The 17,081-nt window shown below is 41.2% G+C and overlaps 2 protein-coding genes across 2 annotated transcripts; one reads left to right on the top strand and one right to left on the bottom strand.

The window, feature by feature from the left end:
- Nucleotides 1-2,526: 2,526 nt before the first annotated feature.
- On the bottom strand, nucleotides 2,527-12,367 carry smg9 (SMG9 nonsense mediated mRNA decay factor). The gene is made up of 13 exons (XM_083990020.1): nucleotides 11,946-12,367; nucleotides 11,776-11,850; nucleotides 10,545-10,779; nucleotides 10,285-10,382; nucleotides 10,045-10,157; nucleotides 8,567-8,678; nucleotides 8,290-8,385; nucleotides 7,996-8,081; nucleotides 4,895-5,001; nucleotides 4,693-4,800; nucleotides 3,776-3,901; nucleotides 3,373-3,517; nucleotides 2,527-2,937 (listed from the first exon to the last, which is right to left on the bottom strand). The coding sequence occupies exons 1-13, from the start codon at nucleotides 12,090-12,092 to the stop codon at nucleotides 2,859-2,861; spliced, it is 1,527 nt and encodes a 508-aa protein (XP_083846146.1). The 5' UTR covers nucleotides 12,093-12,367; the 3' UTR covers nucleotides 2,527-2,858.
- Nucleotides 12,368-12,885: 518 nt separating this feature from the next.
- LOC310999548 (uncharacterized protein) lies at nucleotides 12,886-16,688 on the top strand (the record flags this gene model as incomplete). The annotated part of the gene is made up of 2 exons (XM_083990016.1): nucleotides 12,886-13,204; nucleotides 14,900-16,688. The coding sequence occupies exon 2, from the start codon at nucleotides 14,931-14,933 to the stop codon at nucleotides 16,686-16,688; it is 1,758 nt and encodes a 585-aa protein (XP_083846142.1). The 5' UTR covers nucleotides 12,886-13,204; nucleotides 14,900-14,930.
- Between the last annotated feature and the right edge of the window lie 393 nt (nucleotides 16,689-17,081).

Here is a 17,081-nt window from a genome sequence, read left to right as displayed (position 1 = left end):
CACGTCCATCGCGTGTGACGCGTGTATCGTGTCGCCCGGCGCGATTTCGCGTCTAATCGCGTCTGTGCATTGACTTTACATGTAATCTCGACGCACGACAACGCAGCATCGCGTTTGGTGTGAACACCCCTTAAGTGATTGCTGTCGGAAGATATAACTATTTAAGACTTATATTAACACAAAAATATTGCTTACTTCTGCTTTAAATCTTGCAAGACAGATTTTTAACGCGAAGAGAAATATCGTCGAGTTTAATCTCGCGACACCCCTACTTCTATGCGTGTCAAACTTAAGTTGAGGATCTAGAGTTTTACCTAAATATTTAACTCATTTACCACCTCAATTTCTTTAGTATCAATAGTGATGTGCCGTTTCTCAGGGACTTTCTTTCTTATTGAAAAACACATTGATACTGTTTTTTGTGATTAAGCCATTGTAACTGTGCCATGAAATTCACAATGAATAACAATATACAAATAACAAAATAGAAGAAAATAACAATAAACAAAGTGCCATACCCACGGATGTGCCTAAACTTATCGAAGAGCATTGTTGAACTGGTAGGCATTCTTTTTCCACTTGTTTGCAGGGTGACCCATCGGGCGACGGCATACACTCAAAGCATTTCAGAGAGTAGGCTGATGAAATGCAAAACTCAGATCAGTACACAATCATTTTACTTTTTATATCAACAAGAGGAGGAAAAAATGATCATAATAAGTCTGAATTAAAATTATGAAAATGAAAATTAAATTTATGAAAAATCTAAATTATGAATATAGCTAGGCTACCAAAAAAAAATAAAGCTGGAAAAGCAGCTTTAACCTGGCTTTTTTTTTTTTTTTTAACAGACTGGCAGATATAGATAGACAACAGAATAAAAAATAATCAGTTTTATCTGCTTAATTGCAGGTGAAGAGCAAAACCAAACAGCAGGAAGAAGTAAAGATCACCAATGGCAAAATAACAAATAAATAGTGGATATAGTAGGCTACTGCCACAATTTGGCATGTAACCCGAAATGACCCCCTGTTTCTTTTTTTTTTTTCTCCAAAACATTAAAACACACAAACAGCAGAATAAATACTTGCCTTTAGGGAGAAGCACAATCCCGAAGAGCAGGAGGAAATGCATTTTGTGATGGCGGGATGACTTCTGTTTCCACCTTTTATGGCTGTATGTACTGTAGCGCCCCTGAAAAGGAGTGGCCTGAGACCACACCTTTCTCCTTTTGTCTTCAGTTTTGTGGATGAAAAAATGTGACCTTCCTTTCTTTACTTTGTAAATTGTGATGTGTGTATGTAGACATATAAAAAAGCAGTCTCACCAATGAAAAACAAACCACAACTTTTTGACATGCAGTAGGCTACTGTGAAACATTCATAGTGTGCTGAGCACTTAGGACTCACACACTTCACATGCCACAGAGAGCAGTGCTCTTATTTTTGTATCCACACTCAAAGATAATCTTTTCACACTCTCTTACTGTATCTTTGACATTTGGCCGTCCAGAAGAAAATGTAGTATTAAATAAGTTCCAAATATCACTGCCATATCTTCCTTGGTGAACATATATGAGTTTTAATTGAAAGTTTAAAGACCTGCTATTTTAAACTAATAACAATTCCACTAGCATGTATAATGTAAAAAAGCATCGCCTGCTTTTTGGTTATGTTATTGTATGAAAAAGTGTTGTAAATGCCAACTTTGGCTGATGTTGAGAAACTGCATAATTATGTTCTTAAACTGCCATTGTCAAAATATATAGTGTTTTACATTAGGTTAGTAGTAGAGCAATACTCAGAGTTACTTTTAGTGCCAACATGTCTCACATTTCCTTGACGTAAATATAAATTAGTACACACAAAGATAACCATCGTCACCATCGTCAAAATGTTCCTGAGTCATGTACATTAGCATGTACAATAATTCAGGATGTAGCTTGAATCTGGTCAACAAATCCAGACAAGAAAATACAGAGTCCTCTTTGACAAACTACATGTAAATCCCAGTTTTGTGTCCCACACTATGAATATAGCCAAGACAACATTTTATCATCTGAACATGACATGAGTGTGGCTCTTTCTCTGTCAAGCCAGACTGTTAAGCTCCGATCTCTGATCTCAGGAGGAGGAAGATGTTTCTCACACATCCACCAACATTACTGACTTCATACATTTAATTGAATTAAATGATCATTCTGACTGTGATTCGTTCTTAAAGGCTAAATTCTTTGTATTTCCCTCTATTTGTTATACCAGGTCTTCACAAACGGCATGTGAAGTTTGTGAAAAAAAAAGGTACCCAGTTTTTCCTTTGCGGGCGTGGTTTAATGGTTTGTGAAAAGAACATGCACAGAAGTTTCATTTCTTAGTCTGTGCCATCAAAGACAATGAAGAAGCAGATGTGCTCTTTTTTGGAGAAATGAAATCTACTCACCACAAAAATATGTTCTTTCCACTGGTTAGCTAATAGAATTGCTAGTTTTTTTTAGCGATTCTATCTTTTCACACTTGGCCTTAGACAGCACAAACCACAGGTACAGTCTTTTCACTGGCGTCTTTTTATTCTTGACAAGTACTCTTTTTTAGCGATGTTTGAAAGTAAATACAAAATAACTTAGAGAGGGCTGTACATTCTCACTTCAGAAAACATGTGCACTATCACTTGTAAATGAAAATGTCAGAATTAATTCAGACATGTGCAGGCAACTTCTTCTCTAACCTTTACTGTGCAGGGTGTAGCTGTGTCAACAATATTTTTATTCCCTGAGGGCAGGGACCGGCCATTTTCTGACATGACTGGTGATGACTGGAAGTTGTGCTGGTGATGTATGTAACAGCAGTTCAACCAAGGTGCTAGCAGAGCAGGCGACTATATTCTGACAGTGCTGAGGACTTTTTCACCCCATCCCAGATACGAGCTGCATAGTGAAACCTAGGAAAACAAAAGAATATACTGTAGATATGGAGGGATAGCATAGGAGTCAAGTTCACATTCCATCCTAAGGCTGAGTCCTCCCAACTCCTCCTCCAAAACGTATGTGCAAACTGATTCTGGTAGTGCATCTCTTTTATCTTGTCTAAACCTGAATTTATGACATGCTTCTTATATCAGCGGTGACATTTTATGAGACATTTTCTGCCCTAAGCTAAACCCAGTTTTGAATGCTCTTTATCTGGAAAACATGCAGAGGAGGTAGAGGTGTACATGGACATGTCCCCCTAATCCCAAACAAACGTCAGTGCTGTTAGAGCATTTCTTAAATCGTGCTTTTTGTGTGCTGTAAACCTATGTCATAAATAAGTGATAGATAAACTAAGTTAATATTGTTATAAATAGAAAATGTGTGAAGAAGAATGTGACATCTACCAGTTCTTCTCAGTGAGGATGGTGTGCGACAGCTGACAGCGGGGCATGGTCAGGATTTGGCTGCGAAGTTTTGAAACCATGGTGGAGAAAGAAGGGTGTCCCCTATACCCCGGCAGCAGGGAGAAGAGCGGGAATGTTCCAGAGCCTAAACACAGCACCATCATCAGTTCACAACCTTATACAAGCACAATACAGGATCAAAGGCACTGGTTTAGTCCCTTACAGGCACAGTCAAAAAGCACATATTGTCTCCATGTATGAATGATGCAAATACAGTATATGGTTGTTAGTTAGTTGAAAGTTAATAGATCACATACATAAACATAATTTGTCAGGCAATAAATGCTAGATGAGTAAGATACACTAAGATTTAACCCAGATAAGAAGATAAAAGCTTAGTAACCTGCTTTAGTTAGATTATCATCGCCGTCATTCTCCTGCACAGGCAGCAGGAACATGTTGACCTCAGGCGCCAGATAGTCCTGACTGAGGCCAGGGAAGATGTTACAGTCCAGCATGGACAATGTGCCTAAAAAATACATACAAAATATTATGGACAGAGTACAGGTGTGATTTGTGTGTTGAAGCAATTTGGTGCAAGTATTTGCAGTTTTTCTCAGTTGATGTGAGGCAATTCTTAAATCACAAACATCATACAATTGTATTGATTGATTGAAAGGGTTAGGGTTAGACACTTGATTGGTTTATGTTTTTACTCAGTGTTTAGTAAATATGTGATACTAACACAATCTGATGTCATATTTAGTCTAATTACTAAATGGGAACTCAAAACATGTAAAATTGTGTTTTTGTAATGTAATGTAGCACGTTAGAAAGAAAATAAAAAAAGATAAAAACTGTAATTTTAAAAAGAAAGCAAAATGATAACTACGCATCGAAAGTAGACAAAAAGTGTGTGTGTGTGTCTGACTGAACTTGTTCTTTCACACATGTACTGTATGAAAAATGTTTTAATGCGTTGGCTTGAAAACACTAATGCAATGCAGAGCTGTATCAAAGAGAGTGAGACAATAGTACAATCTGTTTTCATGAGTGACAGAATCAGATGAGAAGTGCATCAACACAATGAGAAAACATCTAGTCCTGAAGTGAATATGATGGAAGTCTGTAAAAAATACGAAATGCTAATCTGTGTGAAGGAGAGATGGTTTGTCCTGAGAACTGCATTTAGAGTTGTGATGAATACGTTTCTGCAAGTGCAACTATGAAAAACTGTAATAGGTTTTTATACGCTAGACATAATGAGAAGAGATTATATGAACATTAAACATCAGGAGAATACTCTTGTTTGTTTAGCACCTTTGTATTTGAGATGAGAGTGGGCCATCAATTTGTCCACCACCATATGCATGTTCTTCAGATTCCTTGGGCAGAAATCATCTCTTTTGGCTTTATTCTGGAGGAATACTGAGTGAAAAAGAAGAATTTTTAGAGAAGACATTTTCAAGGTAACGTTATCAAACATGGCTGGTATGTGAGTGCGTCTTTATGACAAAGTTACCCATATGTGGATAATACTCTGTTGAATCATCATTGCCTGAGGAGCCAGAGCTGTCGTGACTTGCAGACGGGGTGGATGGCTTTAGCATCTCTGCAGTTTGAAGAAACCTATCCAAAAGACATACACAGTGTATAGCAGATTGCAGAACAGGGAAAACTACTGCAAGGGGTGGGGAATTGTTAATTGTGGCCACAACTGTGGGAAATATGTGATCTTTCAGAGCCTGACTTAAGCATTAATCCTACATTAACCAATAATCAAAGGTAGTTTCAGGGCATTTCTATGACTGTGTTCTATTTAGTTGGCAGGGATTTACACCGAAAAGCAGCCCTGTGTTAAAACATACACCTAGGAGCATGTGGCTGTCGGTGCCATATAATTTCCCAAGATTCTGGTTATCTACAATGTGGCAATGTATGGTTTGAAAAATACCTTGTTTTTTTTGTTATGTGACGCCCACCCTCTACGGCTGTTGGACATGATGCTTGTTGTGTTTCTTTGTCCAAGATCTCAGTGGGTGATTACTACCTGGATACACCTGGGCAAGGTTTTCTTAGGGTTTTTTTTTTTTTATGAGTGAGACACTGAGTGAAGCTCACTCCAGACAAGCTTAATAATTGAAGCTCCTTTTCTTTTTGACCAACCAACACATCATATCCCATTTTCACTTACATTAATTCAGCCCCCATTGAGTGACTTTTGCACCTCAGTGTTACTGATTCTTTTCTGATTTTGTTTGAGGTTACTACTTGTGTTGCCTCCCGCTTTCTTCAAGCCAGTCGTGACAATTTCTTTCTTTCTTTTTAATAGCCCAGCAATCCCATACATCAACATAAAGTATATATAGATACTTGACAGACAGACATAGATGTATAACCTAATAATCCACAATTTACAGTTTTAAAAATGATGGTCCAGATATGTCATGTAGCCTATCATGCAACCTGTCTTCACAACAATGCTGTAGTCTTTCTAATATTTACTTTATTTTAGTAAAGTAAAAATGCTTCTGTGTAAATGATAGAATGTATTTGTTATTACGTGCAGTAACAGGGATAAAGCAGCAGACATCTGTGGCCTGTTTTCACATCCTTCAATGTCATGTCTCTGCAGGTTGTTCAAGTTTTGGCTTTTTACTTGGCAATTCTCACAGTAATTAGGAGCGTAGTAAACGCTCATGTTCAGGTTATGCTTCACATAACTGCTCCGATGCTATGCACCATTTGTGTCTGTGCATGCAGCCCTGGCACATGCAGTTACCCACACAATGCAACCTTGCACCTATATGACCTTTAGTGAATGTTTCAAACGCAATTGATACACAACTTCTCTGGGTAACTGCTGCATGGCTTCTTTAAAAAATATATATATTTTGGCATTCAGTAGATGGGCCAACATATTGGATGAGTTGAGCTGCTGTGTTAAAAGTTGCAGTTTCTCTCCACTACTTTATCATCAGGTCATACAAAATTCTCCCACACAGCAGAACGACGACGCTGCTGGTGCCGCCTCTAACTCGTGACTCCCTTTGTCTTTTCCACGACTGATCTGACTGCCATACTCTACACTCAACCCTCCACCTTTGTGCCAATTCTGGCAATCTGGGTTAGTGGTCGTGAAAAAAAAATGGTGGAGAACCTGCAAATGGCTGCACCCTGGGCAACACTAAGACTGGGACCACAAAAAAGGAGCATTGTGCATCGTGGTGCAATGAGTAACGCATAATCTTGTCCAAAAAATAACCTGTTTGGGGAATGATTAGAGAAGTTGATCTAAGAGTACTGGTGGATTTGAACTGAAATGTGCATGCATTAACAGTGAACAAAAAAAAAGCAGAAAAAGTTTATATTTTGAACGTAATAAATAGTACGAAAGAGTTGTATGCAAGCAGAAACAAAGTAGATGAACATTTTGATTTGTGTAATCAGCCTAATTCACCTCAACTGAAGGACAGAAGATCTAGTTGAAGCATACAATTAAGCAGAAGCCTCCGTCATTTACTTACACAAGACTTCATGGACCACAATGTATAAAGCTGCCATAATCGGATTAAAAAGGTAATGATGACATCATAAAAGGTAACAATGTTAACAATTCTAACAATAATACAATGGACAAGGCAGCAAAAGCAGCAAGCAAGTGCCAGTTGGCTGTTTTACCACCATTAGTGTCGCTTGTGCCTGTAGTAACCCCAGATTACATAATCCTAATGCTGTTAAAGGCTGGCTCAGGTGAGCACAGTGTGGGGGGTGTCGATAGATGGAAACAGTCTGTTAAGATCAAATAAGGGTTATTTTGCTCTAACTTGCATTGGTTGTTGTTTGAGGGTCTGGGGGATGTATATTGGCTGTGTTTACATGATGCTGAATGCACTGTGACTGTGTGAGAGTGTGCATGGAGATATGCAAGGATGATGCAGGATGTAGTGCCAGGAGGTACAATAACAGCAGGGCGCAGGTGCTTGTGAAGCCCCCACCCTGTGTTTTGGGAGAGTGTAGGTGGAAACCTACATATGAAGGACGAATAAAGGTATAAAGACAAGTGTGATTTCTGGGGGTTCAGTTTCTTTGCAAATGAATCCATTCAAATCCAAGTTAGCCACTCAGTCCCATCTGTTATAACCTCTGCAGCCAGAACAACTATCAATATTGTGTTAAGACAAACTTGAAAAATGTGAACCTATACTTTCATTTTTACACTCCATGCTCCATGAAGTTGTCACTTTTGATTTCCTATCTATTTCCCACCTCATCCCAAGCTAATTACAGACATCTTTTTCAGTGAAAGGGTAAACTGCATTCCGAACATATAATGGTGTACATGGATAAGATGAGCGTGCGTCATGACACAGGCAGTGATTTTCAACAGGTCTGGCTTTGTCTGCAATTGCTGTCTACAAGACCAAATGAAAGAATAACATTACTGAACGGAAGACAAATACCCCCAACCAAAGTACAAGATGAAATACTCAGCATTCCTGACGGAGCAGGAGACTTGCAAGTTATTGTCAGAGCCTTTGTGAAAGCTATCCTCTCCTTTTGTCCTGTAATGCTGAGTAGCGAGTATTATATATACCCCATCGCAAATGTTCAAGTACCAACCTGTAGAGATTCGAATCTGTGAACCAGTCTTGGACCACAATAATGACATGGCACACGGTAAACAGGAAGGCAGCGATCTGAAGAGACTGGGGACAGATTATAGGGAGAGAGAGGACAGATGCAGTTACTCATCAGTTAGATACTTATGTGTTCATTTAGAATTAAAAGCTGCCACTGAACTAGTGAACCAAAGGACAGCAGGTACATATTGATCCCTGTAGGTTACCAACCAGTTGCTGATATGAGCCAGTGCTCTTATAGGTAAGTAGTGCCCTCTACAGGCCAGTCACTGACCTGCATCTCAATGTATGTGTGAGGGAGGTTGTACTCTGGAGGCAACTTCCGATCGTTGTTGATGAGGTGGTCCAGAATAGATGGGCTGAGTATCGGCTGGAGAGACAAACAAACCATTTACACACTTGCTGCTCTGATGCTTGTCAATCCCTAACCAACCTAAGTTTGCTCTCTTCCAAGGTGATGCTTCAATTTCACAGTCCATTACTTACTGAGATTCTGACAGCACACTGGAGATACTACAGAAAAGGGAAAGTGACTGGATATTCCTACTAACCTGCGTATCCAGGAAGATGACTCTCTCCTGTGTGATGAAGAAATCAATCCCAGTGCTCTGGTTTCCTCCTCTTTCTTTGATCTCTTGAGTCTGGGCTCTGAATACATAACCTCTGGCCAAACAAACACAGATGCTTATTCCAAACAGTGGACACATCCTGTCTTCAGTTTCAAACACTGTTTTGTCTCTTTTGTTAGAGAACAAAATAATACACGATTGACATGAAACACACCACAAGCAGCTGGGTTTACTCTGGGATTACCTCCGTGTGATCAGTAAGAGTAATCACACACTGACGAAGACTGACCGTCAAAACCGGTTTGTGTGAGTAGCCTGTACCAGTGAGTGTTGCTGGCTTCTTGTTCTTTTTTCAGTAAGAGTAATGACACTTTATATCTGCAACTTTAAAGTGGTAAGAAAACGTTGATGAAAAGAAAAAAAACTGATGGAGATCCACTGCAGATTTGTCTCTCTCTGTTTTATTTATTTCAAATTAAACCCTGTGCCTGATACCTCTCTATAACAACCTACAATAACAGGTGAGATGTTTGGGCTCTGACGAAAAGTCAACATTATGACGTTCTTCTACTATGTTGTGCTCTTCGATCATCTGCTCGTGTTGTCACTGGTGTAAAAAGCTTTAAAGCTGTAATGTGTAACTTGTACATGTCTGTTCCATACAAGCCATTACTACATGAGTAGCAACAACACATCGCTGATTAAACTGATCAGCTACACATATCTTTTCACAGTCTAACCAAAGTAATCGTTCTTGTTTTGAATTTCATGTCGACCAGTGACATTCCCACGTGTCACTGTAAAAACAACTTGCATTCTGCATTGGCCCATGCCACACTCTTACACAGAGTTTTGTTTAATTTGGTCATTGAATTTTGCTGTTGTCCTGCTAACAACAAACAAACACACAGATAAACAAATGTCATGGAAATCTTAACGTCCATGGCGTAGCTAACAAGTGTAGGCTAAAGTCACACATTTGCAAATGCAAATGAAGGATAAATGCCTGCCAGTGCTGAATGTGGGCAGAGTGCACACACACGCATACACACACACACACTGGACATCAGTGCACTTGTTTGTAGTCCAACTGAGGGGTGAACCACACACCGACTGTGCTGTTGGTCAAGGCTGCATCTTTGGCGGTCAAAGTTTACCGTGGCTGACTCAACGCGAAAGCCAAGGTGTTGATTTGCTTCGCCACAGGAAGTGAATGTTTTATTAACCCCTTTGCTCACTATACTATATACACACTATAGACTGGAAGTGATAATCCTTCACCTGCCAGTGCCTGTGCATTCACATGTGTGACCACAGCCTGTACTGTCAGACTCCACGTGGAAGCTCCGACAGGGTTTTTGTATTTATGTAGAATTCCTCTGGGGGTTTACAGAAGTTACGGTTGTACAAACTTTACTTAAATCACGTACTGTTATTGTTTACATTTCAACCAGCCTTACCTTTGATCTTCCTCAGGGGTGTTGGCAGATAACAGTGACATGATTGTAGATTTCCCAGTTCCCTGAAGGCCGATGACTCCCACCACCAACATATCTGTCTGGTCCCTCAGGTACTGCAACGCATCACAACAAAATAGCAACTTCCTCTGAGTGAAAACTGTGCAGTTTATTAATAAAATATTACAGTTATTTAAACACATTAGCTCCACAATCAACTAAACGCATTGAACATCAACTCACCTCCATGGCACTGTCACACCAGTTCATCTGATCATCCACCAGCTTAATGCTGTGCTTCATCTTCTCTGGAGGGAGGAGTTTAGACTGGCCCACCATCGCTAGAAGCCACATAAGAAACGTCAGAATTTAAATATCTTTACTCATTTACAGATATAAACAGGATGTAATGAGGGTGTACAAATGGAGTATTTTGTAAACCTCACACTTGTAATTTACAATCCATTTCCAATTGCTCTTTTTTCAAATCTACAGTAACTCACGGTCCACGGCACTGCTCGATCCAGAGGCGCCCATTCCTCGGTTTTGGATCTGGTACACTGGCTGTGTAGGTCGCTGCCCCTCCCTCTCCATCTTTGAGGGTCCAGAGCCAGAGGGTTGAGCTGTCGTCTCTGTAGGGGTCCCTGGCTTCCCTCCATCATCCCTGGCTTTCATTAGCATGATGGGCTTCTCCGGGACGGGGGCTCCACTGACGGGTGCATTCTGTGATGGCTTGGCCTTGAAAAGGAATCATTTGTCATCACTGCTGATATTATAAAATGTTTTCTTTTTTTTTTATAAATGCACTTTATGCAAGCGCCAAAGACAAATTTCTGCCTTTGCATGGAAAGATAGACAATAAAGTATTTCTATTCTATTTTTCACAAAACTGCTAAATCAATCAGATGCCTGACTGGGGAAGTGTACAAAGCCTTACTTTCTGTAATGATGAACTGATGTTCATTCTTTATGGCATACTTTATGTACTCCAAATCTACACTGTGGCGCCTCGAAAGTAGGCATCAACCAAATAAATGAATGTAAATGTTTTACTGATTAACTTTGCCCTCAAATTAAACCCTTCATTGGCTTCCCATCCATTATAGAATTGATTTTAAACTTTTAATGTTTGTTTTTAAAGCTCTTAATGGCCTCGCCCCATCTTACTTATCCGAGCTTTTAACTGTTTGTGATCCTGAGAGCTTTGAGGTCGTCTAATCAACTTTTGTTGTAAGTGCCCAGGTCAAAGTACAAACACTGGGGTGACCGAGCCTTTTCTGTTACTGCTCCCAGGCTCTGGAATTAGCTCCCCGCCGAAATGCGTGTCATTTCTGACCAGGGCCTCTTCAAATCTAGATTAAAAACGTACTTATTTAGGATGGTTTGGTGACACTTGCTTTGTATTCTATTCTATTCAATTCTATTCTATTCTATTGCTTTTTATTTAATTGTTTAATTGTTTTTACTTATTCCTTTTTATTTATTATGAAGCACTTTGGTTCACCGAAAGGGTTGTTGTAAAGGGCTGTATAAATAAAGAACATACATTTACAATATAATGTTTACATAACACATTACAGTCACATGTTTGCATATTGTTACTCTGTGGTCATTCTGATAATCCTTGAAGGACACTACAACCATGACAAGTGTCTGTGTTCAAAATGTCTTCATTGTTTGTATTCAATGGGGGGGGGGGGGGGGGGGGGGAGAGAGAGAAAAAAGCCAAACTACCCTTTCCCCGGGGGGTTTTGCAAGAATGATGGGGGTCTTCTGAATGAGTGGGCCTGGTGGATCCTCGCTCCCATCCTGAACAGACACAACACATCAGTCACTTCTCAGTCAGTCACAACATCAGTGAAAGCAACGCGGACTTCATGGGTGAGAGCGTGTGTGTGTGTTACCCTCCGCTCCCTCGGCTGGTATTCCCGATCCCGGCTGGGACCGGACAGGTTTTGCCCCGGAGGTCCAGGGTCTCTCTCTCCGCGGCGTCTCCTCCTCCTGCGCCCCTGCCCGTACATCCCGGGCTGACTGTGGCCGGACTCTGACATTTCTCTCTTCTCTCGACTTACAGACTAACAACAGCACAGCTGATATCAACACACAACTAGCAAACGCTGGGATCCCAGTCCGACGAGCACAGAGGCTCTCAAAGTATATATATATTTTTTTACTTTCTCTGAAATGTCCCCGAAACGAAAGCAGTGCTGGCAGCTAGCAGCCCTGTAACCACTGCTCTCCCTGATGTTTACAGACTCTTGATGGTAACATCGTTTTCACTTCAACCTGAAGCGCTTGGCTACGAACGTAAATAACATTAGCTGAAGCTTTTGCCGCCGGTGCGCTTGTTTCGTGACTCGGCGTTGCCCGTCGCAGCACGACGTCGGAGTGGTGCGCGGAAATCAACGCGCTGGAGGAAACTCCGCCCGTCTAAAATTCCGATATGCAACCAATCAAATACATCTTGTCCGTCACATAAATGAAGCCGTTACGAAACAGTGATGATATCAGTGGTTCCGACGCTTCATGGACCATAACTTTATGAAGGAATAATGGGAAGATATTTATATAACCTGCAATTCTTCTCGTTCAACCGAGTTTTGCTGCTTTTTGTCTGTCTGTAATGATAATAATCGCATCCTAAAATGTCCTTGGATATTGTGTAATGTAATGGCATAAATAAAAAGTTTCCTGGTTTCCAAAATTAAATAAAACTACAGCCCGTTCTTTTTTGGGGGGGTTTGGATGGAGAGTGATGCACACTGGGATATGTAGGCAAAGATCCTACACCGTCTTTGATGTGGGCGCCCCTCTTCCGTTTTTAACCGGAGATGGATTGGAGGAGGGAGGGAGCAGCCTTGCGGACGCCATCAACAATATCACGGAGTCATAAATGTGAAATTATACATATTTTGTAGTGATATGCTGAATCCCACATGTGTTATCGTCAGCTGCACAGTTGGATCGCTTCAGATGCACATCTTATCTCTCCGAAAGCCCAAGTCACTGCGTACAAGTCCACATTAACGCCAGCGCGTATTATATTTTTAGCAACACACAGTAAATGACTTGGACGAGTCGTCATCGTCTTGTTTGGAGGAGTCGTATTATCCTCACCGTTATCTGTGGCACAGGCCTATTGGTGCAGTTTCTGTGGACAGAGGTGAGTACTTTCCTGATGCAGATAAAAGTGTAACTAATGTTTGCTGACATGACAAAGTCGGAAACAATGAAAAGTGTTGATGGGTTTGTGTGGTCAGCCGAAGCAGCCTATATGTCAAGACACGAAAAGTTTAAATCTCCAGAGCTGCAGAAAAGACTGTAAGCTCTTCCTCGGCTAGCTTAAGTTACTCTGTCTGAATGTAAATGATGTAACAATGGTGCAAGACAAAAACAATAGCGATGTGAGCAGGACCGAGAGCCCACGGCCACGCTAGCATCTCTGTCCGCTGGCGGGACCTACAGACACTGAGGGGCTGTGGGCTCAGTGCTACATGCTATTGTAAACCAAGTATGCTGTTAGCATGCTAAGGTCGGCTGATGATGAGCGCCTAACACCAAGCACCGAGATGGGGTTTTTTTCTTTGTCTCTATAGACAGAAGACACATTTGGACAGATTGGTTGAATTTTGTGAATTGAATATTTTAGTTATATTTTTCTCAATAATGAATAATAATGAATTGAATCTTTGCCCCGATTATGTAATTCAGCCGGAGAGGGACATGTATGTCTGTAACTAGTTTAATGGCACTCAGTTTCATCTGTGTAACAGTTGAAGAGACACTCACAAAAAGTTAGGGATGTTGGACTTTAGGGTGAAATGAACCTTAACAGGTGAAGCTAATGTCCATCTGTTCCATGTTTCAGACAGTCTTTTAACATATTAATATGCTGTAACATGCTTGTGATTAACCACAAAAATCACAACAAGTTCAATGACGGTTTTGTATTGAAACAGTCCTCTTCATCATGCTGTTCACATTTTGACATCATGAGACCAAGATGACAACTATAACAATCCATCAGCATGTCGAGGCTTCAGGCGGGATGTTGTCAGAGGGAAGTGTCCACTGAGCTCAGAGTGTCATCATCAGCAGGTTGAACACAGGAAGAAGAAGCGAGCACTCACCCAAAAAAATATAAAAGGATAAATCTTAAAGAGGTGCAAGGCTACAGCAGCAGACTGAGGGGAGAAAAAGCCAGCACACTCTCAATATCCCTTTGACGACTCTTTATTGCAGGACAGGCAAGCACAGACGTTTCGACCGAAGTCTTTTTCAATGTTGAAAAAGACTTCGGTCCCGTCAAAGGGATATTGAGAGTGTGCTGGCTTTTTCTCCCCTCAATCATCAGCAGGTTGAGCAGAGAGACTGGAAGAGTCACAGAAAGGCAGAGAAGTGGACGTCCTTCGACCGCATGAGCTGCTGTCTCAACACTGTTGTTGCTTTTGTTTCAATAAATTGTTGGAGATGAGGAAATTGCCGTTCCATACTTCTACTTAAATGCCCTACTTTCATGATATAATATCACTGTTGCATACATTTTCCATAAATTAAACCCAGAAGTCAAATATCCCTAACTTTTCTGTGACTAGTGTATGACTTAACAAGAGCACAAGAGGAAAAGTCAGGAGGTGAACAAACTAACTCGCATACAACCTTAACTCCAGTCCAGTAGTTCTGGAAATATTTCAGAGAATGTCTCACATTTTTTGCGATAACTGACTTAAACAAACAAGTAATCCAATCACAAATAAAGATGAAATATGTGATGTAATACTTTTGCTGTTATGCATGTAATGGAGACTTATCGCTTGGCATTTTTAAGTGATTCTCTCCATTCTGCCTTAAATTGCAGGTAATCCAGAGTTTGCCCTGACCAGCTCCATATGTCTGAAGACTCCAGCAGTGGTGATGAGTGGTGCATCTCTGTGAAAAGGCAGGTGGATGATGCACTCACACAGCCGAAATGTTGGGAATGTGGCAAACAATTCAGAGACATAGATAGATTGATGTCACATTACAAAAGCCACAATATTAAAGCCACCTGCCACATCTGCAAGATTATTTTCCGACGCCTGACGTCACTCTCCATGCACCTGGATAATGTGCACTCTCCACCCTTCTGCAATAAGTGCCATCAGTCTTTCAGTAGTGTGTGGGAATTGAACAAGCATGCAGAGTTACATTGCACTGGCGCAGCAGCGACTTTTAAAGGAGCTCCCTCTTTGATTTCTGCGATCAAACATCAAAATCTGACTGAGGGGACTGTACAGCAAAGTACAAACTCTGTACCGTGTCACTCAATGCCAGCCTTAAGGCCTCCGAAAAGAACCATGATGAGACCCGGGACATCTGTAAGCAGTGTAGAATATATAGTGGGTGAAGATGATAACGATGATAAAGACTGTCAAAAGGTAGATGATTCAACAACCTCCGAATCCGATGACGAGGATGGGACGTTGAGTAAACCTTTAAACGTGAGACCAAATGATCAAGAATCAGACGGTGGCTCAAGTTCAGCTGACAATTCCAGTGACTCTTCCAATAGTCTGCACTCTAAACAAAAGCCTGCAGCCCCTTCTAGTGTTAGTAGTTCAGTATGTGCTGCATGTGGTCGCGGCCCCTTTAGATCAATGAAGCTCCATTTGCTGCACTGTAGTGGTGTGAGGGTAAAATATCAGTGTTCGCTGTGCAAGATGGTCTTTCAGAGGGAGGCTGACCTTAAGGAGCACTACATGCCTTTGTATTCCTGTGGCATATGTGGGCAGGTTTTCTCTCACCAGAACTTGTACCAACAACACCCGTGTCCCAAGCAAGGCAAATCGCCTTTGGTCTTATTTTGTTCAGAGACAATGCCAAAACCGTGTAACATATGCAAATCCTTCTTCACTTCTGAGAAAACATTGTTAAACCATGTCACCAGAGTCCACACGTCACTGGTGAGCACCAAAGTATGCATTATTACCAATCCATCAGTGTTGACTGATAAAAAGGGTTCAAGTTTACCTGGCACCACAGTCCAGTCTCCCATTAGTGGTCCAAATGTGGTTGGCCAGGTCCGTAAAGTGAAGCTCCGCGATGATCAAGCGTCCACTCCCCTGAACTGTGGCAGAACCACGGCCACTGCAGCAGCCTCCAAACCCGTCTCACCCACTATTTTGGCCATGTTTGAGAACGACAGCAAAGACGTGGCTTTGATGAAACGCATGAACACCGGCTGGCGCTCCAAGGTCCCCCACCCCTGCAGGCAGTGTGGCGCCATCTTACGGCAGCCCTCCCTCATCATAAGCCACCGCTACCTCCACCGAGGCCGCCGCTCGCACCAGTGCAAGTGTGGCCGAGCTTTTAAGCACCGGCTGCACCTCCTGCGACACTGTGTTCAGCACGCGGAGGCCGTAAGCTACATCTGCGTCAGCTGCGGGGAGACTTTCATAGGAGCAAGACTCTTAGCTGAACACATGAAGGGCAGATCGCAGAAAAAGTCCCATCCTTCAGGGCTCCCACGGAGACGTAAAGTCAAGAGGAAATGCAAAATGCCCTTTTCATGTGACTGTGGACAACTGTTCTTTAGGCCTTCTGCTTACATTTGGCACCAACTTCAAAACTGGACAAAAACGAAACCATTGAGGAAGCCTTCGAAATGACAATGCATCAACTCATGTTTGGTTTAACCATAGGTTTTAGCTACCCAAACATTGTTCACCACACTTAAAATCAGCTGTTACATTAAAAGGTATCTTTCACACATAATCTGATGTCACTATTTTGTTTAACGTGTGTATCCAAGTAACAAAGTCAACGTAGAATCACAAACATATTTGTTTCTTAATAGATTTTAATTATAAGCATGTTCTGGATGGTTATTTGCATGTTTTCACCATGTGCAAATAATACATAGTAAACGGTTAGAATAAGTTCTTTTGACAACATACCGGAGTACAAATGAACCCACAGGGAACTTTATTACGGTGTATGGATTAAGTTAAAACACATCAAAACTCCAGTTTATCCTCCAGAGAGAGAGAGTAAGTCCAGTT

The sequence above is a fragment of the Trachurus trachurus genome (genome assembly GCF_905171665.1).
Source record: "Trachurus trachurus genome assembly, chromosome: 16".
Taxonomy (NCBI): domain Eukaryota; kingdom Metazoa; phylum Chordata; class Actinopteri; order Carangiformes; family Carangidae; genus Trachurus; species Trachurus trachurus.
This window is presented reverse-complemented; position numbering and strand designations above follow the sequence as displayed.

What these genes read in the sequence shown, in the direction of transcription:
- smg9 (XM_083990020.1), bottom strand. Translation starts at nt 12,092, where the DNA reads ATGTCAGAGTCCGGCCACAGTCAGCCCGGGATGTACGGGCAGGGGCGC. An exon ending in GGTGTGACAGTGCCATGGAG is followed by an intron (nt 10,158 to 10,284) that starts GTGAGTTGATGT and finishes GATGCGTTGCAG; the next exon opens with TACCTGAGGGACCAGACAGA. An exon ending in ATCCTCACTGAGAAGAACTG is followed by an intron (nt 2,938 to 3,372) that starts GTAGATGTCACA and finishes TTGTTTTCCTAG; the next exon opens with GTTTCACTATGCAGCTCGTA.